The following is a 24,762-nucleotide window of genomic DNA, read 5'->3' as shown; positions in this document are numbered from 1 at the left end:
AAAGTAGAAATAGTAGTATATTGAATGGAAGAGGTTCATAAAAATCATAGTGTTCAAAAATCCGATTTTTAGTGGACATTACAGAAACTGTTTATGGATTCTCTATAGATATAATTTAGTTTTTGCTCATGGCTAGGCACTATTTAAATGCACTCTCTGGGGAGGGCCTTTTTCTTAGCTTAAATAAATCTGGCTTCTTTTATTCTGTGCTGAATGCTACGTTATGTGTATCATTTCAGTCTCAACAAGAGAAAATAATGCATTTATCCCACTGTGGAAGCAGGATGGGACTCCGGAGGAATGACAGGGATCATGTAAAAGTGCTGGCATTTGTATAAACTCTACCCTGAAATGCAGTAAACATAAATATTTATAGCCATCTGCATGCCAGCATTATTAGAAAAGGCATTTATATTAATCTAAAAATGTATGAGCTTTGTATTAATGCTAATAAATATTAATAAGTAATTGTATTGCGCCCTCTCCCTGCACAGAGTACTGATACACTTTAATAATTGACGTGTGCAGCTCAGCCGGTGTTCGGGCTGGATGAGTGGATTGTGTCCAGTGTGCTGAGGAGAATACCAATCATGCTGCTTGCTGAAAAACAGCCCTGCACCGTGCCGTCAGTGTGTGACCTGCTGCAGCACACTGCTTTCACCTTTTCCCCTTGCTAGGGGAACAACAAGCACAACAGAGCCTGCTGATCATCTTAAAGTGTTTAGTATTTAAGATTGCTCCATCTTTTTGGTACCCCTAGTCATCCTTTTAATTCTAGGAAATATTCACAGTCTGTTCTCACACAGTAACACAGGAACAGTGGTTTTGCCTGTTCTATTTTAGAAATCACACAGTCACGTTCTTTGTTCAGGAGCACACGGCTGAGCAGCTCCGATACTCATTGTTCTGCTGGGCTGTGGAAGCCTGGGAGAGCCAGCGTCAGAATGGCACATCCCCGGTGGGGGGACGTTACCACACTTGGTGCCTTAATGGCAAAGACGGAGAAATCCGCAGTAGAGCAGTGGGTGGAACCTTACAGATTTATTCCTTTGGATCAAAACATCCTATTTCAATTTCAATTTGCTTGCTATTAGTATAATGCTTTTTAATTCCCCCACCCCCAATTCAATTTCAGTTGTCCTTTTAGTATACCAGCCTTGCAGTGGCCCAATCTAAACAACGTGTATTGTTTTTTTAGAATGCCATTCTGAAATTAGACTCTTGCTTACGTGATAATTGGATTTGCAGTTTACCAACGGTTTTATTTCAATACTGTTTTTTCTGTTGCTGACCTTATTATGTTGAATGGACAATTAAACTTTATGCATTGAATTTTCACATTGTCTTCATTTTGATTAAGTATTCTTACAAATTGCAGATATGAGCAGTAGTTGCCCGAAAAGAGATTTTTACACATCACCTTCTTGATCCCTTGAAATTCTCCTTTGTCTTGTGCTTCTGAAGAACATTCTGATTTCTACCACCATCCCATACTCTTAAAAGCAACTGTTACAGATATTACTGTAATCAAATGACAGTTCAGCCCCTAGGTGAGGGAAGGGAAAAAAGCACTGATCTATGCAAAAAGGCTGTTGGTGTTGATTTAAGCCGGCGTCACACTACAGGACTCGACTCTAACCGGAGAGCATGTCAAATTTAATGACTGCATTTGATGATTTTCGCTGCCTTTTCTGTCCTAGAGGGTGACAAATTATGTGACTGGGAATCGCAGGGGGTGAGTACACGATTCCCTCACTTTTCATCACGGTTCCAAATCTCGTATTGCGCCGCAAAGGTACCGCGAGGTCGCCACGTTTTGGCAGATAATCACCGTGGAGCTCCGCACGAAAGTAAACAAACAACATGGAGAACAACCACATAAACATCTTGAAAAATGTAACACAGGCATTGATTTCCACTAATAAACATCTTCACTTCAAAAATATAATTCTTCTTTGTAAATATAGAACAAATTTGCAAAAATAAAGCACAGTTAAGAATATAAAACACCTATATTGTATACAATATTGTAAACAAATTAGTATTGCGCTATAACGTGTAATATAATGGGCACATTATCTCACAAGTACACATCCGGCTCACTGCCCACCCCTACGACGAGGAAAAGTTGTGTAGCGTGACGCCGGCATTAAAGTGTCATGTTTAGATTTTCACAGGACCTCTTTTACAGCATTTGAGATTAAGGCCAAAAAAACTTCCACAATCATTTCTCGGAACCTGGTCATTAGGCTCCAGTTCCATCAGGTTGATCATTAAGATCAGCTCTGTGACATCTTATAAATGTAACCATTCGCATAACCCTGAAGTATAAACTAATCTTTAGTCTTGATATGTATTATATAATATATACAGTATGCCATAGCTTGGAAAGGCGTCTTCCACACAACATGAGTAAATTGTATACTGGCAAGCAGCAGGGAGGAGAGCTATTGGAAGCAGTTGTAGCCTGTTGAAAAGCCCCCCTAGGGCCAGCACTCTGCCATTTTCAGCCAGAGTGAGCAGAAATGCTGTTAAATTAGATTTATAGGGAAGCTCCTATAAACCCTCTCTTTATCAGTATAGGCGCATAAATGAATATCCATTTGGAATATCCAATTTAAATCAGCCTGGAGCTATAGGGTTAAAGTAGGATAACTGTTGGTTAATACATATGTTTTAATATACTGTGTCCATTCTTTTGCAATGTTCTTCTTTAGCTGAATTGTAGAATGTTTAAGTCAACTGTGCAAGAAATAGCTTAACAAATGAATTTTATATATTTTGTGTCCAATGGCTCATAGACGGAAAGTCAAAAAATACAAAATGTAACCAGCAACTGCTGTGGTCTCCGTTTATATACCTATCACACTGACAAGCATGCTCTGCAAAGAAAGACTACTTTCTTTCCTATCTATTGTATTGCAGAAATATGAAACACGCAACAGACTCCCATAGTAAATGACTATGTCAGTGAAGACCACTTGGCTTTCAAGCTGTGGAAAGAAAAGGCAGCCTGGCTCCTGGCAGTGAGTGAGCTTCTCATCATTGCAGTTGTAAAATGAGCTCTCTAGTAGTGGGGTTCGACTTAAAACCAGCAGCTGAGTGTCTGTAAGGCTGGGGTTCAAAGGTTAGGTCCAACCCAAGAGTGCGTTTTTATCACTGTTATGTAAACTGTAACCAGATACCCTGCCAGAACAGCCACTGATGCAAATGGACTTTTTACAGCAATGTGATAAATTTAAGAAGGGACTTCTGAGGTCAACGTTAAGCTCGAGGCTTAAGAAGGTAAACCACACCAACAGGAAATTTTCATTCTGATCATCGGAGCTTCAAGTGTGGAACTGAACGGCATACATCATCAGGGCTTTGGCAGGAAGGGAGCGGCTGGTGGATTATCAGTTTTTCTTTCATTTTATTTGTGTCACTGAAACAGGGTGTGCTGCTACACGAATGGTGTAGAAAGCACAGAATCTGTAAATGTATATGGGGTACTGTGTCTAGTGAGTCACTGGTAAAGGCTGTTAGTCCACAGCCGCAGGGAGGTTGTTCAAGTGTTAAGAATTTACTCAGATTAATGAATGTGCCAGCAGGAATGTTTGCACAAAGGAATCCGCAACTCTTTGTTTAATGTGTGTGTTCTTTACATAAAAATGTTAAGGACAAACCCAGCAGTCTTAGACAAATATGCCTTTTCACATACAATTCTGAGGAAAATATGAAAACTAGACCAAGATGAGCTAAAACACATTATTTCTGCCTGTGTCTTTTGGTAAAGCTGTTGTTTTTTTGGGGAAGTTTGTTATCAAATCTAGAGATCCAGCCAATAATTTTTCATTCATTCTTATTTTTTGATGCCACTGCAAACTTTTAAAGAGGGGGGTTCATATTTGTTTGTTTGGTTAGCGTTATCTGTGCACAGTGCTGTACAGTACAACTATAAATACATAGCCCTGACATTTTGTTCCCTAGTTGGTGATTCAGATTTCAGCTGGTTGTGTATCTGAAAACTGGAGCATGTTTATTTGAAGCCTTTCTGTGCCTCTGCAATTGTATTTCAGTGAAGTCTTTTGGGGAAACATATAAATAGAGCTAAGAAATCATCTTGAAGTCTATGCCCTGTCAGAGTAAGACCGATTGCCACTTTATGATATTCGTTATGCAAAACCGCCCTTCATATCCTCCAAAGATATTCCTTAACAGTTCTCTTGTTCCCTTGAATATGAATTAAAGGAGATAGTAGATGCAAAAAGATCAATGGATACACAATTGTTATGTTAATGTCTGGGTGGGTTAAACTTTTCTTTTTTATGTCACTTCCTATACTAAAATAATGTATTTAGAATTGCATTGATCATCTGCCTTCAGAAAAATTGGAATGTTTTTCCTTTTATGTTAAGGCAAACAGGTGCCACACCTGTCCATATCTCATGTTCTTTTTATCGTTTGCACACACAGTAGTTGTAAAACAATATTAATAATAATGTTTCTTTATTCATATGACACATTTATAGGAAAAAAGTACAATGAGGACATTAAATAACTGTAAATATCTAACAGTACAAAAAGACTATGGAATTTACACTCACATAAAGTAAAACAAATCATTTAATCCAATAATTAAACACAAATCAATAAACAAAGCAAAGCACAGACGTTCTTTTTGTTGCTAGTAGCAGCAGGTGTTGTTTTGTTGTTTTCCACTGATTGGAAAACGTTTGCACTTCAACATTGAAAATGCAAATAACATGAAATGAAGACAAACAAAACATGAATACTTCAGGGAACTGGACATGGTTTTATTCCAAACCTCAGAGGGGTCATTATTTCTGCACCTTTCGACAAGAATAGAAGGGGATATGAATCTCAAGGAGTTGAGACCCTTTCTTCAATAGGAGACATGGCCAGTGACTGCTTTCATCCAGTCTGTTCAAAAATCAAGACAGATTAAGAAAAAGAAGTGAAAGAACTGTTTGGCAACTGTGATCAGAATTTGCTGTTCTTTGAAATATATTTTAAAATTGTACAGGGAGAGTACAAAGTACAGGTTTTTAAATTGTACAGGTAAAAGCAGTAGAATGGGACAGGATAGGTATGGAATCAGACAACAGTTTAAAGAACAGATTTATTCCAAGACTAAGACAGATACAAGAGATCGAATGGTTTATTCAACTAACATAGAAAAATAAGGAGCAAAAAATAATTAAAAAAACAGCATCCAAACTTATCCAGAATTAATTGCTAGAACAAGTAAAAAAATCTAGTGTATAGTGCAGAGAAAAAGTTTGTCAAACTCCAATACACTCAATTACAATTTCAAGTTACATGATAGATAACAAAATTATTGTATGTGGAATAATAATTGAATGTCTTGTTTACCTAGAACAACTGAAAAAGTAATTAGAATCAGGTGATTTCAAGGTGGGTAACAACTAAACAAGGACTGCATCATGGTCAAAAACTTTGTGCACGTGGTGTGCTATTCTCAATTAAATTTCAAAAGAGCATGAGAATGTTTTTGTGTGGCGAAAATCAAACCCTGCACTACAACAAAACAACCTGACCATCAAACGTGATGGTGGATGCATCAAGGTTTGGGGCTACTTTGCTGCCTCAGGATCTGGATGGTTCACCATCATTGATGGAACCAAGAATTCGGTGTTGTATCAGGAAAAGTCTGGAGAAGCCAGGCTGTCCATTCATCAGATGTGATGGGCAGAAAAGGGTCATGCAGCAAGACAATGATCCTAACCCTACAAGCAGATCTACAAGATAGATCTTGTAGAAGAAGAAGCAATTGCACGTCTTGGATTGGCATGCATTTCTAGTGTTATGGTGAAACGAGCTGTTCATGTAAGACAACTCTCAAGTATTATTGACTCAAAGAGATTCTGTAAGGAAGAGTGGGCCAAAATTAATAAAAGCCGATGTGAGCGACTGTTAAACAGTTACAGGAAACATCTGGTTTAAGTCATTGCTGCTCACAGTGGTGCCAATAGTTTCTGAGTGAGGCTTCACATACGTATTCACATGAGGGTGTTTACTGTTGGATTAATTTTGTTATTTAAATAATCCAAATATATCTACATAATATAAGTAATTATATAAAGACATTATATCATAGCAAGATAAACAATGCAAAATAATATAATTTAATCATGCTATCTTCTTATCTTTCTTTAACACTATCACAAAGATCGAATTATATTTTAGGTCTAAAATATACAAGGCTTCACACCAACCTCGGCTTTCACAAAGTTTTTCTCTGTGTTGTGTATTTGAAAGTGCCATGAAGAACACTGCAGTGAAGATTAAAATAAATAATAACGTTTTTTAAATAAAGTAAAAGTTTTTTTCTAAAGAAAACGTTTTTTTCTAGAGTAAAACAAGTGAAGTGTCTCAGAGGTAATGGGTAACTTGTAGATGATGAAAGAGAAAGAGCTAATTAATTTAATATTTTATTCAGGTGTTGCCGAGAAAATAATACATCACATGGCTCAGGCTGAGCAACGACAAATGTCTATATCACATTGTATTTGCATAGAAGAAGCAAAAATGTTACAATTATTTGAAGCACTTAAGAAAATCTACAGGGCCTTACGGTATTCTGCCCATTATAAGGAAACGACAGATTATTAATAGACTGTTACCTAAACTCAACAGTTACTGAAGACAGGGGTAGAATCCATTGACTGGAAAATTGCAAATGTGACACCTATCTGTAATGGTGAAGACATTTAACCGAGTAATTGTAGAAATATCTTACTTGTGAGGTTATGGAAAAGATAATGAGAACTAAACTAGACGACTATCTGTGTGGTAATAGGATTCTAGTGGATCTGCAGTCAACATGGATTTAGAAAAGGTCAATCTTGCTTAACTCAATTGTTTGAGTTTTTTGAACAACTATTCGCAGTAATTGATACAAACAAGGTAGAAAACATGATACATTTAATTTTCAGGAGTCGTTTGATAAAACCTTCTCATAAATGATTAATTCTTAATTTAAAAGTGGTTGACATTCGGAGGGGAACTGAGGTAGCTCAGAAAGCAGGGGCGTCTAGCTCCTGACTGGAAGGTACCGGGTTCAAATCCCAGGGACCCTCAGCTGAGCACAGGTTGAGCTCTATGATCCTGGGTTTGAGGTCAGGTTGACATGTGAAAAATACACAATGGGCAATTCGAAATATGGTATTACTAACGAAAACAGATGACATTTATTATTGACAGGAACAAAACTATAATTGATAGCAGAAACGTAAAGTGTATAATGATAGTATAGAAGGAAACAGAATGTGAAGACTGTATATAGAAACTTTTTTGACAATGCAGAGAAACGATGCAAACAACATATTAGAATATATATTGATTATTGGATTAGTGCAAAATTTAAACCGAGGGATGATATGTTAAAATTCTACAATGCCCCAGTGAAACTTCATATTGATCATTTTGCATTGTGTACAATTTTTGTTACCACTTCAGGATCCTGAGAAGAGTAATTAAATACATCTCTGGGCTCAAAGAAATATTCTACATTGATAAACTACAGTAAAAGAACTGAATCTTTATACTCTTAAACTGAAAAGTATTTGAAGGGACCTGATATAAAGTACTCATTGCTCTCTAGACTATTGACTACCCCATGGACTTTGAGGATCACGTTGAAACACAAAACAGAGGACACAAATGGGAGCTAGTTAATGTGGAAGTGCACTTAAAACTGAGAACAGAAGATAGTTTTTTACACAAAGGGTTGTGGGGATCTGGAGAAATCGATGCAGCCACGTTGTTAAAGCTGATACCCTTACTTCTTTAAAAAAAGGCTTGATACGATTCTCAGATCACTTGCTTACTGGTCACCAAATGAGGGTGAAAGACCTCCTCTTATTTATAACCTGCCTTATATTCTTGTTATACTGGAGTGCTAATCAAGTACTGCTTATGGCAATTCAGATCCCTACCGCCCGGAGACTCAGTAGAATTGACTTTACAGGTAGGATGTTTCCGGCCGCAACTCCTCTGAAAGCAAAGCAGACCTGCTCTGTTGAAAGTAAATCAAGGTTATACAGTGGTGACCTGACCTTGTGTTGCCCAGAGTGCATCTCTGATCTCTATTGCAATTCATAACACGGTGATTTTCTTTGAGCAGTAGGAAGAAAGTCAAAGGTTCCCCCTGACCTCACCACACCTTTAATTTATTTGATGTTTGACCTTTCAAATAAGTTCAAGTTCAAGTTTATTGTCATTATACTCATACACAGGTACTGTATATGTTGTAACGAAATGCTATTTAGCTAGCACTCAGATGGTACAGTAAGTAGTAAAAAATACATCAATACAATTGTAAAAGAAAAGAAAGAAAGAGACAACAGGCAATGTTGCACAGGCAATGTGCACAACAACAACAGGCAATGTGCAAAACAACAACAAATAATGTGCAAAACAGCAACAGGTAATAGGTAATGTGCAAAAGAACATCAGTTGTGCAAAATCATATCAACAGAATGAAGTAAAGCTTACATAATTATGGGGAGTGAACTTCTTGACATGAGGTAGATGTAGATTCCAATGTGTGTTTAAGTTTTGATAAAGTGAGAAGGCACTGTAAGGGTTTGGATTGTAGGTGAGAGAGGCTGGGAGTTTAATAGTTTGACAGTGCGGGGGTAAAAACTGTCTCTGAGTCTGGTAATCCGGGCCCGAATGCTCCGGTACCGTTTTCCAGATGGTAGGGGGTCAAACAGTCTGTAGCTGGGGTGTGTAGAGTCTTTGATGATGCTTAGAGTTTCCTCAAGCACCGTCTGTCATAAATGTCCTGGATGGATGGGAGGGCAACCCCAGTGATGGACTGGGCAGTTTTCACCACCCGCTGTAGGGCTTTGTGGTCGTGGGTGTAGAGGGAGTAAAGCTTTGGACTAAGCACTCAACCCTGGGGGACCCCAATGTTCAGAGTTAGTATTATCCTGGAGGTGTTGTTTCCAAGCCTGACATCCTGGGCTCTGCCTGTCAGGAAGTCCAGAATCCAGTTGCAGAGGGCGGTTTCGAGACCCAGTACAGAGTTTCTTGACTAGTTTCTCTGGAATGATGGTGTTAAAAGCTGAGCTGAAGTCGATGTATAGTAGTCTTGTGTATGTGTTCTTTTTATCCAGATGGGATAGTGCAGTGTGTATAGGAATGGAGATTGCATCATCTGTGGATCTGTTGGTCTAGTAGGCGAACTGGTACGGGTCCAGTGTATCTGGAATGGTGTCCTTAGTGTGCCCCATGACCAGCCACGCAAAGCACTTCATGATAACAGGGCTTAGTGCTACCGGGCAGTAGTCATTATGTCATGTTACTGTGGTTTTCTTCGGTGTTGGGATGATGGTGGTTGTCTTGAAGCAGATGGGGACTACAGCTTGGGCCAGAGACATGTTGAAAATGTTTGTGAATACACCTGCCAGTTGATTGGCAAAATAATAGGTTGTTTACAACTATGTGTGACTTTGACAATAGTGTTTTGTAAATATATGAGTAGAAGCATTATAATCACAGCAAAACATTGGCTGGTTTAAACTTATTCTGTACATTAAAACAGATTATGTGTAATAAGATATAACAGTTAAGCTTTGGGTTTTTTACTCTTTTGAGAGACAGAAGCAGAGGCACAGGCTGCAGATCCTGCAGAAGAGGTTTTGGTAACTTCTGCTGAATTGACCACTATGATTTGATTCTCACCTTTGTTTCAAATGCCAACCCTCTCTTGGGATTGTAGAACTGATTGCTTTTGCTCTGAAATGGTGATAATAAGAGGGTCTTAAAAAAAAACAAAAAAAGAATGTGAAACCAAAATAATTCTTAAGGATCTGATAATTAATTATGACCTATACATCAAAAACTGATGTCTTTGTGGACATTTGAATTAAAATATCTAAAAGATTTAAACAATTCTACACTTACTTAGAATACACTATTAGCATACTGTGACCTCTATAAAGTCATTCTCCTCTACATCCTGTATCTACATGGAAATCAATTTGACGCAGTTCAGAAGAACTAGAATCAATCAAGGCACATATAAAGAACTTCACAGTCCCTCTTGAAATAGATTGAAACTTTGAGATTTGTAATATCTTAAAACCGATTGAAGATACCATGTCTTACTGGGTTGAATGGATCATCACAGTAGGAGCCACAGTGTGACATTTTATTTTATGTTTACTTTTTAGAAAGCCAACAAAGAAAAATCTGTTTACCTTGGAATTTAGAGGTGATTTTGATTCTCCAGGTCTGGTCTTATATTTTCAACTATTGGATTGTTGAGAATGCAGTTCTTTTATATTGTATGAACAGAAGGTTCCCCTTCTCTGATCCTTTTGAGGTACTCAGCTTTCTTTTAGATGCAGAGGTTCAGTTGTTTAAAATGATTTTTGTTGACACACCAGTGGCATTGAGGGAAGAGTTCCTATTACTTTAGTCTCCTCTGTCGTCATGAACAGGTCCTATAGTCCTCACTCAGTTTTCCAGCTATTTCCAGCTCCAGCTGTTGTAATTCAAAGTTGTTACAAATAATGAAATTAGGGATATCTATGTTTTTAAGAATAATCCAAAATTTGACTAGTTCACCTTCATGATGTGTTTTGACTGTTTCATCAATTAAAAATTACTAAAACTAAATGTGCAGTTCTACAGGTGTTGATGACTACCAATTAATTATATACAGTATATGTATTTCTATATTCATACACACACACTCCAGACACCAAGACTAATGCAGATACTAATAGAAAACAAATGTATTGTTCTGTGTCTGCCAGTCTTTGACACCCATTTTTTTAATTTTGAAAGTTTTCACATAAACTCCATAGATCCAACATCGGAGCAATGCCTTAGAACAGGATATTGTCCCTGTCTGTTTTTTTTCATGAGCAGACTCATTGGCAGTGATCTTTGTGACACTGTTGTGATTCTGTCAAGTCAAAGACCTGCATATCATTACCAGTTTTGTCAGGTTTCCAGAGCGGAGGGCTGTGAAAATAAATTAACTCAGACAGAGACAGGTAAGCAGCACCATATGGACTGTAAATGAAATCTACATTTAAGCCAGGATATTATTTTGAACACTTCCCTGTCTTTTTTAAGAGATACCTCAAGTATACCCAAAGGTGAAGTAAAGTCTTATGTGCTTCCTGATTTTCACACTAGAGTGTAGAACTCTAGTTGTCTAGAATTTTAGCTGATTCAAGTTTTATTGTTGTGTATGTGGGCTTAAACTTTTTAAAATGCTTTATTTACATTAAAACATTTGGCTCATCTAGCTCAATCGAATTGGAGTACAGAATCCATCCGAGGAATATTGTCATTTCCTATAAGAAGCTTGGGACCAACTTAAACAACATGATTGCGTGACTGTTTTGTGACTTTTTTGTATTGTGGTGACCAAAATTGTAAGGTGCTATACTAAATGAGGTCTTACTGAAGCCTTATACAGTATTAACATAACATCCCTTGTTGTGTGTTCTTCTATATTTATTATTTCACATTGTTTTATTTCATTTGTGTCATTAGATTTATGTTCTCCCCATCTTAAAATTGCTGGATAAGATGGCTTCCACAAACCCCGCATTAAATGGTCATTACCACCCCCAGCCAGACCAGATGCAGCTTCTCCTGTTGCTATCGATTGCACATTTAGAATTATTACACATTGTGGCGTTTGGCGTGGGCTACAGAAATAAATTGTCCGTGTAAGCTTGATGGCCTTTTCCACTCAACAAAGGAATAAATTTAATCAGATCACATAAGCCTTTCTTCTGATTACAAGACAGACAGACCTTCTGTTTCTCTGAAATTTGGTTATGAACAGAGGGCACATAACAGATGTGCTTTTGCTACAGTCTCTGTTTTCATGACTATCGGTGTAAACTTCAATCAATAACTGTCCACTGGGATACAGGTTTTTTTTTGTTAAGTGCAGAGTGTTGCTCACAAATAACAAAAAAAAAGAACTCTTATATACTGTATAAAGCATTTAATAATCAACTTCAAAAAGCTGCTTGGAAAAAGACTATAATATTATAATAATATTATATTTTATAATATTATATATATATAATTGTTTGTGTTCTGTGGGGAAAAAATAAAAATGCATACAGAATGTTGGTATATATAATTTATGTATAATAACATTTAAATCAAGACATATTGTATTAAAAGTTGTACCATACAATAGTAAGGCCACATATGGAATAATGTGTGCAGTTTTGGTCACCATGATACACAAGTTATTGCTGCTCTGGAATCAGTTGAGAGTGAAGGTATGTTCATACTGTATACTTACAGGCTTGCAGAACTAATTTAAGAACTTCTCAGTTTCAGTCTAATTTCTCATTTGCTTATGTTTCGGGGGTTTAGAATCTCATCTGCACAACAGGTTCTAAGAAGTAAACACACACACCAGACTTAGACAAAATACTTTCTTCATTCTGAGCAAATAATGAGAAATATTTTATTCCACAGAAAATGAATAATGCATCTGTATTTCTAAGAAACAAATATCATATAGTACCAACTGTTTTGTAGGACTTAAAAACAATAAAAGAAAAACCTTAAAGCACATTTAAAATTAGTCTTTCCTGATAAGAGTGCTTTCCTTTGCACAGAACGTACTCCATGCTCCAGAAGCACCTTTTTGTTTCCCAGAGATTGGACCAATGGACTGTTTCTTCTAGGAACTCATTCATATCACCTTTCACCTATCGTATCATATTGTGCGTTTAAGACATTGGACAGGAAGAAAATAATTACGTTTCCTAGTAATATAATAAGTCTGCCAAAGTGCTGATTTCAGCTTTCTTTCCTCTCAGTACATAGAATATGCTATAAATATTTCAAGCACTCTAAAAGGCTGGTACCTCTTAGACAGTGATTTGCAATTTTGTACCATTGCCAGCTTCTGACGCCTGTGCAATTTATGTGATTCCATTCCATTACTGGCTTAACCATAACTCTTGCTGCAGTGGATATTAACTTTGGGCCGAGCAGGAATGAACACAGAAGGCAGGCTGGTGGCTGAGGGGTTAAGTTCTTGGCATACTTGCGTTTAAAATATTCCAATCAGCGTGGCTTGTGCTGTAGCAGCTCTGGGAGGTGACTGGCATGCTCACCAGACTTTGTCTGCTACGGCTCCATTTCAATTCAGCACCAGAGGATTCATTGTGCTTTTGAAGCCTGACCTTTGCATTCTGGGCACAGCTCAGTGTGAAAAATCCAGGTCACTCTCCCCCTCTCCTTCTCTGAAGCCAGGCTGACAGAGGCTGTGGAGAAAAAAACTTTTTTCAACTAAACTGTCAAAAATGTTTCTTTCACCCCCCCCTCACATACCAGTCTAGTTTTGCTTCCCAATATGTGAGCAGCACTTAGGAGCTAGATAGAAACAGATGTTATGTAAGCAGTATGTATAATACAGAAGTGTTAAAGCACACAATTGCCCAGAAATTGGCTTAAAAGAAAGCTACTTTTGTAAAAACATGTCATGTTTCTGACGCAATTAGCACTTTAATCTTTGAATGACAGTTTTAGCAATTTAATTCAGATAGATTCCTGTCATGAATTTTCTGTCGGGAATAAAAAAAACAGCTTCTAGCTTCTCCAAAGTAGAGCTGTTAATTAATTTCTAAAATTACTTTTATCTATCAAAACGGAAAGTCTCCATGTGATCAATAGCACAATATTACATTTCAAAAAGGCCAGATCTGGAGCTAGTAAATAAGAGCAACACAGCTTCAGTAATCCCACACCGATAAAGGTCTAAAGCGTCCAAAGTATGGAATTATTCCTCTGATATCTGTTTTTGTAAGACTTTTAGGCACCTTTTTCATATTTTACAGATATTCTCTAACTCATTAGTTTAAGTACAGATTATTTTAAGGAAATTCTCCCTATCAAACGTTAACATAAGACCTTTTGTAATAAACTGTTTGAGTGTATTTCCCCAGGGCTCTTCCATCATTGTGTGTTCTGGGTGTTTGCTGTGAGGGCTGATTTACCCGTTGTTCTTCATATATTTGTGCCATTCTCTCAAACAATTATAAGAAAAGGCTTCTATTTCCTGATTTGTTCAGTCTGTAAAATATCTTAATGCAAAGAAAACACAGCAGTCTTGCATTTAATATTAATTGCTCTGAGGGTGCACTCACATTATTTACATGTTAAAGAGCAAAAAGATAGGTTTGTTAATTGTTTGAGTAGTCATTTTCTTTAGAATAAAATGCTGAGCTCACTTCATGTGATTTCATAAAAACTCTAGATGTGCAATGTTTGATATTTTAGTCGAGTTAAAGCTGCTGAAATGACTTGATTAAGAATCTGAATAAGTATCAGTTCAAATAGAAATGATTTTAATTATCTCAAAGCCCATGCTTGAGTAGTGAAGATGGCCTGATTGCTATTGGCATGATTGAAGTCAGTCTGCCTGTGAGAGAAGCTGTCTGGAGAATGAAATAGTTCAGAGAAACCAGGGAACTGTGTAGAGGACAGGTCCTTCCTGAAGACTGACGGGCAGCGTGCTGGCAACACTATGAGTAATTCCAGTCTGCATGTTAGCTGTATGACCAAGCTCACCATAGACGTGAAATTGATAGTGGGGAAATGTTGGTAGCTGAGAAACAAAATTGTCCATTTCTGTGGGCCAGTGAGTGCCTAAAGTTGTGGCAGAGCGATTGGTACAGTGTTTTACTCACTGCTGAATGCCCCCTTGCCTTTGGCAGACCTTATTGTTAACTAATTTGGCTGATGCTTCTATCTAAAGCATCTTCCATTTGTGCCCATTTCTGCTGCCGGGTGTTTTACTGGAACATTTTGGGTGAAGTACCTCGCTCAAGGGTACAACAGCAGCATCTTGTGTAAAATTAGGATCCACAGCCTCTAGTGATGCATCCAGAATCCTGACCTGATGGTGGATGTGTGTTGAATAACGGAAGTGTGGTGATGTGGGGAGGAGACTCCTCTAATCTAAGAATGTCTTTGGTGCAAACATACTGCTCAGCAGTACACTTCCAAAGCATTTGAGCCAACAGCTTTTCTGTTGCTGCAAGCCAACTGGGCCAGATTTTCCAGCAGGAAAATCAGTGACGTCCTGTGAAAAGGTCGCACTGGCTCAACTTCAGGAAACAAGTGTTGAGCACTTACCAAGGCCTGCTTTTTCTCTTGATCTGAAGCCAGTAGACCATCTGTGGGACCAACGTGCCAATGCCAATGGCTGACCTTCACCAGCTGGCCGCAGCTACCAGGCACTGGCAGAACATCCCACAGCATTCTGTCCAGAGGCTGGTCAGGTCTACACATCAGCACTGCCAGAACCATCTTAATACTCAGGGAGGTTGTGCCCAATGTAAAAATTGTCAAGTTTTCATTTTTATAGCCAGCAGCTTGATCACCCAGCAACTCACAACTGGCAACCCAGTGAAGCCCAGCAGGTGTGAGCCTGGTCAGTACCTGGATGGGAGACCTCCTGGGAAAAACTAAGGTTGCTGCTGGAAGAGGTGTTAGTGGGGCCAGCAGGGGGCGCTCACCCTGCGGTCTGTGTGGGTCCTAATGCCCCAGTATAGTGACGGGGACACTATACTGTAAACAGGCGCCGTCCTTTGGATGAGACATAAAACCGAGGTCCTGACTCTCTGTGGTCATTAAAAATGCATGTCTTGAAAAGAGTGGGGGTGTTACCCCAGTGTCCTGGCCAAATTTCCCATTGGCCTTTCACGTCATGGCCTCCTAATAATCCTCATCTATGGATTACCTTCATCACTCTGTTCTCCTCGCCACTGAGAGCTGGTGTGTGGTGAGTGTACTTGTGCACTATGGATGTCGTTGCATCATCTAGGTGAGACTGCACACTTGTGGAGATGGAGGATGGAGGGGGGTGCCCATTATTATTTTATTATTATTTATTATTGTTGTTGTCGAAAATCTTGATTCTTCTGGTTGTGTTTTTGTTCTCATTTTGCATGATTCTGATATCGGTGTTATAGCTGAAGAACTACTGTATTGAAGAAAACCAATGAATGAAGTTATTCATATTGTGCGAACAGTGTGGTTGGGTGTTTCTGCTGGGGTGAATGTTGCAGTTCCCTTAGACTCTGACACTAAGTTCTACCTCTGCTGTGGCCTCCCCAGCCTGAGGGGTAGCAGTCTTTCTCTCTCAATGGCTTTAGGCATTAGAGACAAACGAAAGCATGAACTGTTGTGTTCAGGTATACGTGTGAAACTGGGCATATCTGTGGCTTCCACTGTTCTGTCACCTGAATTATTTGTATAATTTGTATCAAATCTGAGGTTGACTACGTTTTTTATGCTTTCGTGTCGCCTGCCACATAGCTGTCAATCATTTGTTGTATTTCTTTTACTTATAATTCGAGTTTTTGCATAATCGAATAAAATGAAAATGATGGATAAACAAATTGTCAAATAAGTGCCAATGTTGGGGCCAATCCATGGCACAGTGTGCCGTGCCCTTTATATGACCCTTAGGCTGCCTGCTGCAATACTACAATACCAGCCAGGTATTCATCTCCTTAGCAGGATGGAACTGTGGAAAGTGTCACAGCGTGTGACTCTCAGCGCCTGAAGAGAACCATCTCAATAACTAGAAATCCTCCCACACTAACATACTTTTCTCTTGGCTACATTTTCAATGCACATTTCAAATGAGATTTCCCACCAACAATTTAGAAAAAAAACAACATTTTTGCCTGTCAAAGTAGCTCGGAGCTGAGAAGAGGGAAATTAAGAAATTCAGATATAGCACGCGCACACAGCTGTACTGTCTGATGATCAGGTGTTCAAGGGGACATTAATGTAAGAATTCAAGGAAATATAAATTAATACAGGGTGATTTTGAGTCTGTGTTATCTTTGAGGGATGCATCTCATGCTGGTCTGCATTTCACCAAATCAGTGGGCAATTGTGCAAGTTTATCATTTCATGAGTGCATAGCAATGCTCTCAAATTAATAATTGACAAAATACAGTCTGAAATTATATAAAAGGGTTAAAAAAACAAGCAAAAAGAATGGTACAATAGGAAAGAGTGGACAGTTTATCTCTTTTCATTGTTCAATTAAGATTGAAATATTTTCTTGATAAGTGATTTGTATATTAATGCTTGTGGTACATGTAAAATATGTATATAAATGTTTCGTATTTGTTGATTTTCAGGTTCAGAATTAATCTTTGCAGTATTTCAATGAAAAATGCCAGGACAGAGAATGAAATGAAAAGTGAATACTGTATTCATGTTTAGATATTAAATAGAGCTATTTAGCTAATGGAACTGTTGAAGTGCTTTGTTCCAAGAAGGATTAAAGCGAAGGTGACATCAACAGTTTGCTGCTGATAGTTAGCTAGGTGTGTTGCATGAGGTGGCATGTAACAAAGAGCTTTAAAAGGCACGGCTGGGGCGCACTGCTGAATGAATGACTGCAGCACGGCATCAGTATTCAGGTGCTGTCATCTTTTAGATGCTGAATGTCATTCCAGCCCTGGCAGCCTGCTGACTGAACCCTTTCCCGCTCTCACCTCCCCCTCCAGCTGTTCGAGAAAGGCCGAAGAGGCAGCCAGCGCTGCTGTAAAGAAAGCCAGCGATGTGCTGCGTGACCTTGGCCAGCTCAAGACGGAGATGCAGAGCCTGCTGCAGGTGAGTGCTGGACGGAACGGAGAAGCCGGTGCTGGAGTTCTGCAACCCTCTTCTTCCAATTTTTAGTGGCCATGTTATTGCAGTCATGGTATCAATAACAATAACCTCGATCCCTGTACAGTATGTACCTGTGCAAGTTCACAATCAGTTAAGATCAATCACCTTCTGCCTTCTGCTGTCTGTTACCTTAATTTATTTCTCATGAGCCGCAGTCTCATGGTAATTTGAATCTAGAGTAAAATGTGTTTAAAATCACTGTAAGCGTGATATTGAAGGACCAGATTGTCGATCAAGCACCTGCTGAAACAAAAAAGTGACCATGAGAAACATGTCTCTGCACAATGGTTGTGGATGCCTTTGGCATGATTCTGAGAACCACAATGTGTACAATTGAAACGGTTGCCTGATACACTTCCATGAAGTTTTAAATTCCCAACTGACTTTTCCCAGAGAAAATGTTGCTGTTTTTTGTGCGGCACCCTTGGTCCATTTGTGCAAAAAAACGAATCTCAAGCTCATTCTCCATCATACATACTGTATGTCTTTTGCTTCATTAGCTGCCTCCACGGCTTTCTCGTGCATTTACCTGCTCTAATAACATCTATTGTGTTTCTGGGATTAGTTCATGCAATGTAGACTCAGAGATGCTGAGTTGATTGGGGCTCTTCCAAAAATGAGATCCTTTCCACCATTACTGCAGGCATTGTAAATTACACCCCACACAGATGCTGATGAGTTTGACTCTTGTTTTCCTTAGTGGGCCAATGTCAATATCAGTATTCAGCTCAAGGAAAAGGGAATCTAATTGGACCATACCCCTGATGAAATCAAGCCAAAACACAATCCTGGATTGTATTTCAATGACCATACAGCAGTTCCCAGTTTTTTTTCTCATACATTAAAATGCCTCTTTTTTTGCTTGCTGAATGTTATGCAGCTTGTTTTCATCTATTTTAATCAGAGAAACACTAAGGCACATTCGTTTTCAGAGCACGGCATCGCTGCTTAAAATTCCATCATTCTGGAATAATAAAACACAAGCCAAATGACACATTAGCATATAATTGTTAATACAGAAATTTGAATAGTTATGGTTCCTGTCTGTGTGCACTCTGGATGCAGATCTGAGCTTATCCTAGCTAGTACTGACAATGAGGTTTATTAAATGTAGCCTGTGCTTCAGTATAATGCTCTATTTATTTTTTCTTTTTCTTTCATTTCTATCTAGGATTTTCATAATGAACATGTACCTTTCAGAGAAAACGTAGGTTAGCTGCGCTTTTTTTCTGCTAATGCCCCCGGTATGAGTAATTTTACAGAAAACAGAGAACAAAGAAAATAAAAAAAAACACGATAATGGAGTTTAGTCTATGTATGTGTATATAAATAAAACTTCTATTTGTTACACATAGAATCGATATGCATATAAATTGATCAGACAATAGCAAGTGTGTTCAAAAAGAATCTTTCTCTCTTAACAAAAGAAATGTTGCTGTGCTTAGTATTATTCAGTCAGGGCTGTCCACTCCAGGTCCTGGAAGACTGTGGTATCTGTTGGACTGGATAGACCAGCATGAAACACTGTTAAAATAATTAGGTTTTCATAAGTTATCAGCTATTGGTGTGTTGCACCCCTGATTTTTTCACTTAAAATTCAGATTAAGAGAGCTAATTTGGGTATGTGTTTAATGAAAATAAATTGTGTCGATATTAAACACCCTGAAATAAAGTAGGGTACACACCTGTGAAAGATTCCTATTTTCTAAAAGCCGTTGTCGGCAGATAAATAAAACTGAAAACATAAAATCTGCAAAATCATACTGTAGATGTTCAGCACCATTAATATGTCTTCCAAATGTCACCAATATATGCAGACGTCTACTCATATACTGTACAGTATGGGAAAGAAATGCACTGTGAACCTACAATGTATACAGTATATACAATATACTGTACTATAAACATATACTTTGTTAGCAGCGTAAAAATAATATTTTTAACACGTAATTAGCTCCCATTGGCATGTCATATTACCGAGCCTTTATTTTTTATTTCATACACAGTTTCGAAAAATAATTTCTACCAGATTCATGACTGTAACCTAACTACAGGAGCATTGTAGGTCTAGACACAGCTCAGGTTAAGAGCTAAGGAAACTATTCTGATAGTCTCATATTTGCAGATATCACAGTTATTAAGAGAGCTATTAAAATAATCTGAGAACATTAATAATGTTATCAGCCTTATATATTCTATAAATATTGAACCAATGTTATTTATTTCAGGAAGGGAAAGAGTGGCGATCTAACCTGGAACAGCAGTCCAAGGTTGGTCTCTTAAGCTCAGTCATTTATATGTCTAATGATACATTTCGCTTGTAGCCTACCCCAGATGTAAAAATTATTTTGAAAGCAGCAATGTTTTGACCGCCTCCAACACTAATAATAAAATTCACACTCTGAAATTGGGTTCCTGCAGTGCGAGTGAGGCTTAATGGATTGTATTAGCTTATTATAGGTGGTCTAAAGCAGCAGGCTTATATGGATTTTGCTGTGAGGCTGACATCGTTTTTGTTTGTGGTATTCTTCTTTTGTGGAAAATGGGAATTATTCCTTAAAAGAAAAGTTGAGAAATCGGTGTTCACTATTGTTTTTAAGTAAATGTAGCTGTATGTTGGCAATTTGATGGATTCATAATGATGCATAATGACTCTTCTAGATGAAAGATTCTGCTAAAAGATTTTTTTTAAAGCATCAGAAAAATGCATGTATATGTGTATAGAAGAATGAATTAAAAGAAAACAGTAACATTCATTCAGATACATGGAACACTGTTTTATCGAACGTACATTAGCTAGTGTTCAATATATTCAAGTAATTTTTGTAGGAAATTAGCAGATTAGAAACATATTTCTTTTTCTCTGTGTTAAGGACATATATTTCTCATACCGTACATTTTTATGTGATTGAACTTTTCCTACTGTAAGGACATTTTTCCCCCCAGTTATCCCTTGTAACACGAAAGGATGCTGCTGTAAGCAAACCTCCCCATATGAGGAAAATCTCTTATTCTGACCCATTTGTTTTCAGTCCTTGCTGTTTAATAACTGGGACAGAAGACAGGTTTTCCATTGGAGCTCAAATACCAATAATGCAGAGTTATGATTTCATTTTTAAGGAATATAAGTTGTGAGGAACTTAAGTACTTTTTGCTGTCATGCATCTTGCTTTCAAACATCTTGCTTGTGTGTCCTTTAATGATTCATCTGTGTCGAGCTGTCCCTGCAGGAGCATATTTCTACAAAAATGCAGATACAGAATATACGTGGAAGTGGTCAATATTGTATATTATCAGTAAATAAAATATTTTTTCAGTAAGATCATTTATTTTACAGTTTGCAGATGCACATTGAGGGTTTCTCTTGAATTTACTGGTCCAGGTTCCTGAAGTGTTTCCCCTGGAGCGGAGCCGACAGGCCAGGCCGAACCGCGGCCCAGCCGCCAGCGATCCGCCACCGCCGCCGCCGCCTCCCCCGCCCGCCCCGGTGAGTTCCCATGGCAACCAGCATCCTGCCAGCCCGCCCTCTCCTCGGTGTCTGCTGCGTGTGCCGACAGGCGCTGAGGAGCTCTTGGTGCTTCCTCGTGCATCGAGAGCTCATGTTCCAGGGTGCACGCTGGCCGAAAGACTGAAAGGCACAGTACCCTTCAGGGGAAGAGTGCCTGATTTCAATATCATTTCTTTTTTAGGATAAATGCACTTTAATTAATGTGAATAATGTTTGCAAAGCAAGAAGAATACATTTAAAAGTAAAGCATACATTTGTTTTGAAACAAGTGCATAGAGGACCTCATGCACACAGGCATTTCTTTCTTGATGTTTTGTTTTTCTAGACAAAATATTGTCTTGAATGAATATTGTCTGTGTTAGGACACATACAATTTGCGTGTACTATGTGTATATTTGGCTTTCTGCTGTGTTGTCTAAAGTCTAGATTTGCTTAATAATTGAGTCCCAGCACAAATTGTTTAAAAATCAGTTAGAAATCAACAAGCTTTAATGTGCACTCTCGTGTCGGATAGGAAACTGCACTCCCTTTCTCTGCAGAAATAGCTTGCTCACATCGATCACCTTCGGTAGCAAGAGGTCTTCACGGAGCACAGTTAATGGGAAAGTCTTCATAAAGCAAAACACAAGAGATGATTGAAAGGGTGACATCAATTATCTTTTTATAATGCTCAAGTATTAAGGCCTCTTTCTTTGATTTGTTTACAAGGTTATTTAAAATAAGGTGCTGTAAATAGCTCCACAATAGCCAAGTCACTGCATAGAACGTTTTTGTATGGCAGATGTAAATGGGGGTGTGGCTCTTTGAGGCAGTGTCTGCTGCTAATGTGTTTTCTTCTGCGCTCTGAAAGATTACCGCGCAAAAAGAAAAACCCATCCAAGGACCCGCAAGGGTGCAAGGCTGGCGGGCTTCAACCTGCTTCGCGATTCATAATGAGACGGTCGACAGAATGCGAGGAAGGGCTGTATTGAGATAAATTGCACCAAGCCTAGCAGACTCTTTAAGGATGTCGTAATGTCATTTTAATCACTCTAAAAATAGCAAATTGGAGACGATAGATACAAGATGGATTGCCTGAATGCTGCTCAGGCATAGCACTGGCCCATAGTGACAGTCTGAGTGGGATTCCAATTTGTTATTCATATTATTTAGTAACGCAGATCAAAGTTGTACGGAGAAGGAACTGTCAGTACCTTTTCTTTTTCCTGTTTGAAGTGAACTGGTCTTCTGCAGAAATAGACAAACGAATTTAATAAATGCAGGTGTATATCTGGAAGTTTAAGTTGTATTTGTATGAGCTATTTATTACTGATGTCAGCTCTTATTTAAAGCAGGAGTCTTGTAATGCATGGGCAGCGCAGTGACGCAGTGGTGAGCATTGCTGCCTTGCAGCGCTGGGGCCCTGGGCTCAGTTCCTGGGGTGTTGTGTGCGCGCAGCTCGTGTGTTCTCCCTGGATTCTTGTGGGAATCCTCGCAAAGCCCAAAGACATACTGGTTACATATGCATCCGCAGTTGCAGCTGGTTATATACTAGAGCATTCAGAGTGAAGGACATTGCTCAAGAATGCAACAGCAGTGTCTCACCTGAGCTTTGAACCTATGACCTTCTAGTTGCAAATCGAGAACCCTAACACACTGCAGCCCAGTCCAAACCCTTTTATGTCTTAAGGGTCATAGTTTAGAACTATTTTAAAATATTCATTTTTGTAGAGATTAACCATTTTAGAAAACTGATGTTCGGAAGAAGAGACTTTACAGCTGACAGTTTAGAAGCCACCGACATTATAAATGTTTCTTTTTGACAACTGAGTTTCTTTATTTCAGCTGGAAGGTTCGCTTCATCCCTTAAAGTCAGCATCCCTACCCCAGTCATCTGACCCCATGGTCCTTCAAAAAACCAAGGCTCCAAAATCCATGTTTGAAGATGCTGAAAAGGTATTGCGACAAGTTAAGCAGCACAAGAAAGTCCTGGAAGAGAACCTGGAGGCCATTTTACGAGCAAATGATGGAGCTGTGCTGCACTCTCAGATTGAGGCTTTGTCCTCCAACAGGTAAGACATAACTAGATAGCACACTTGATTCCGAAGACTGCAGGTGGAAACGTGCCTATGGCTTGACTGTTCTCTTTTACTGCTGACATCTGATATCCTCTTTTATGACGGCCATCCGATTTATACTATTTGTGATGCGTTTTGTGGTGTTTAAACTTCTTAAACCTCTGAAAAGTGTTCATAAATGCCCTCTTCCAAGCCTTGCTTTTGGAAGGCTGGATTTGACACTCCTCTGGGCCATGCTCATGGCTGCTTAGAGAAGTGGGTTTTATATTCGACCGGTTCCACTCCACTGTATAAGCTTCATTGAAATATTCCATATTATTATACTGTATATATATGCAAACGGAACATTTTAAGTTCTGTCTGATGTTAGTGTCCCAGAGAAGCAAGACATTTTATTATTCTAGATTTGTTGCTCTCATTTCAGAAACGTGTACAGTATGTTGGAGTGGATTTTTTTTACATTTACGGTATATCTTTACATGGGTCAGAAGAGGAGCACTCTGGGAAGATTGTGAATCTGCTTTGTTTGAATAGAAGTGTAACTAGAACTCTGTTGTTGTGGATGGTGTTTCTTCAGTGTTCTGTAATTATTTTTGTACTCTATGAAATGTCAGTGGAACTGGGAAGATCTTATGTCCTTGTCTTCGCACTTGTCTTTGTGGTTTATTCAGTTGCTTGCTTCCCAGCCCCAGGGACCGTTATAACATGAGTGTGTCAGTTTTCTTTAGTTTTCCCCTGGCTTTGAACTGTTTAGGAACTCTTTTGAGGCGTCTTCCATGCTATTGTGACAAATCAATTAATTATCTGTAAAAGCTCCCTCGATAGTCAGTTTTCCAGCGTATGTTTTTAAAGGTTAGCTGTTCACTGATTCGTGCATCGTTTTAACACCAGCTTGGTGTAAATGTTACAAGGAAGATACACCAGTAATTCTAGTCTTTAGCCTTTGTTCTTCTCTGTTTATATGACCAGAAAGTGCTTTGCCCTTGGAATACTGGAATGATATAGGCCTATCACTGTCTTTGCATGAGCTGAGAAGCATGGTTTTACACCCAGAGCTACAGTAGGTGTTACATTGATTTACTTTCACTTTCATAGATTTAGGAAAATGTCCTAATTCTGCACAAATATATTTGTTTTAGCCAATTAAATGGATTCAGATAGAATGTGAGATTTTTCTAAATAAATGACATTTTTTAGTTTATTAGTTGCATTAATGAACCAGTTACTTTGTTTCAAAATAGTGCTAGAATTAAAAAATGCAGCACATAGAACATGCATAAGAAATTCTTCTAAAGCAGAGAAAATTCACACATACACAGAAATGACTCTTTAAAGCGTAAACTATCACTGCGAATCAATTCTAAAAATGTTGCTTTCTTGTTTATTCTCTTGTAGTGGATCCCTTTGCAGTTTTTCCTCTTACAGTGAACATTTGCCTCTTTAAAGAGGACATCTATACTGTGCCTTAAATCC

The 24,762-nt window shown here is 38.4% G+C and overlaps 1 protein-coding gene across 6 annotated transcripts in view; it reads left to right on the top strand.

Moving 5' to 3' along the window:
- Positions 1 to 24,762, top strand: part of kiaa0586 (KIAA0586 ortholog) — a 175,393-nt gene that overhangs the window by 65,793 nt on the left and 84,838 nt on the right. For 5 of the 6 annotated variants that reach the window (XM_069193031.1, XM_015350114.2, XM_069193030.1 and 2 more), the window contains 4 exons: positions 17,562 to 17,667; positions 19,953 to 19,994; positions 21,107 to 21,211; positions 23,057 to 23,283. In XM_069193031.1, coding sequence (XP_069049132.1) covers positions 17,562 to 17,667; positions 19,953 to 19,994; positions 21,107 to 21,211; positions 23,057 to 23,283 — 480 coding nt within the window. The remainder of the gene's footprint in view (positions 1 to 17,561; positions 17,668 to 19,952; positions 19,995 to 21,106; positions 21,212 to 23,056; positions 23,284 to 24,762) is intronic. The other variant, XM_069193029.1, reaches the window with a different exon arrangement.

The sequence above is a fragment of the Lepisosteus oculatus genome, chromosome 8 (assembly GCF_040954835.1).
Source record: "Lepisosteus oculatus isolate fLepOcu1 chromosome 8, fLepOcu1.hap2, whole genome shotgun sequence".
Taxonomy (NCBI): domain Eukaryota; kingdom Metazoa; phylum Chordata; class Actinopteri; order Semionotiformes; family Lepisosteidae; genus Lepisosteus; species Lepisosteus oculatus.
The sequence above is the reverse complement of the archived record's forward strand: the minus strand, read 5'-3'. Positions and strand labels throughout refer to the sequence as shown.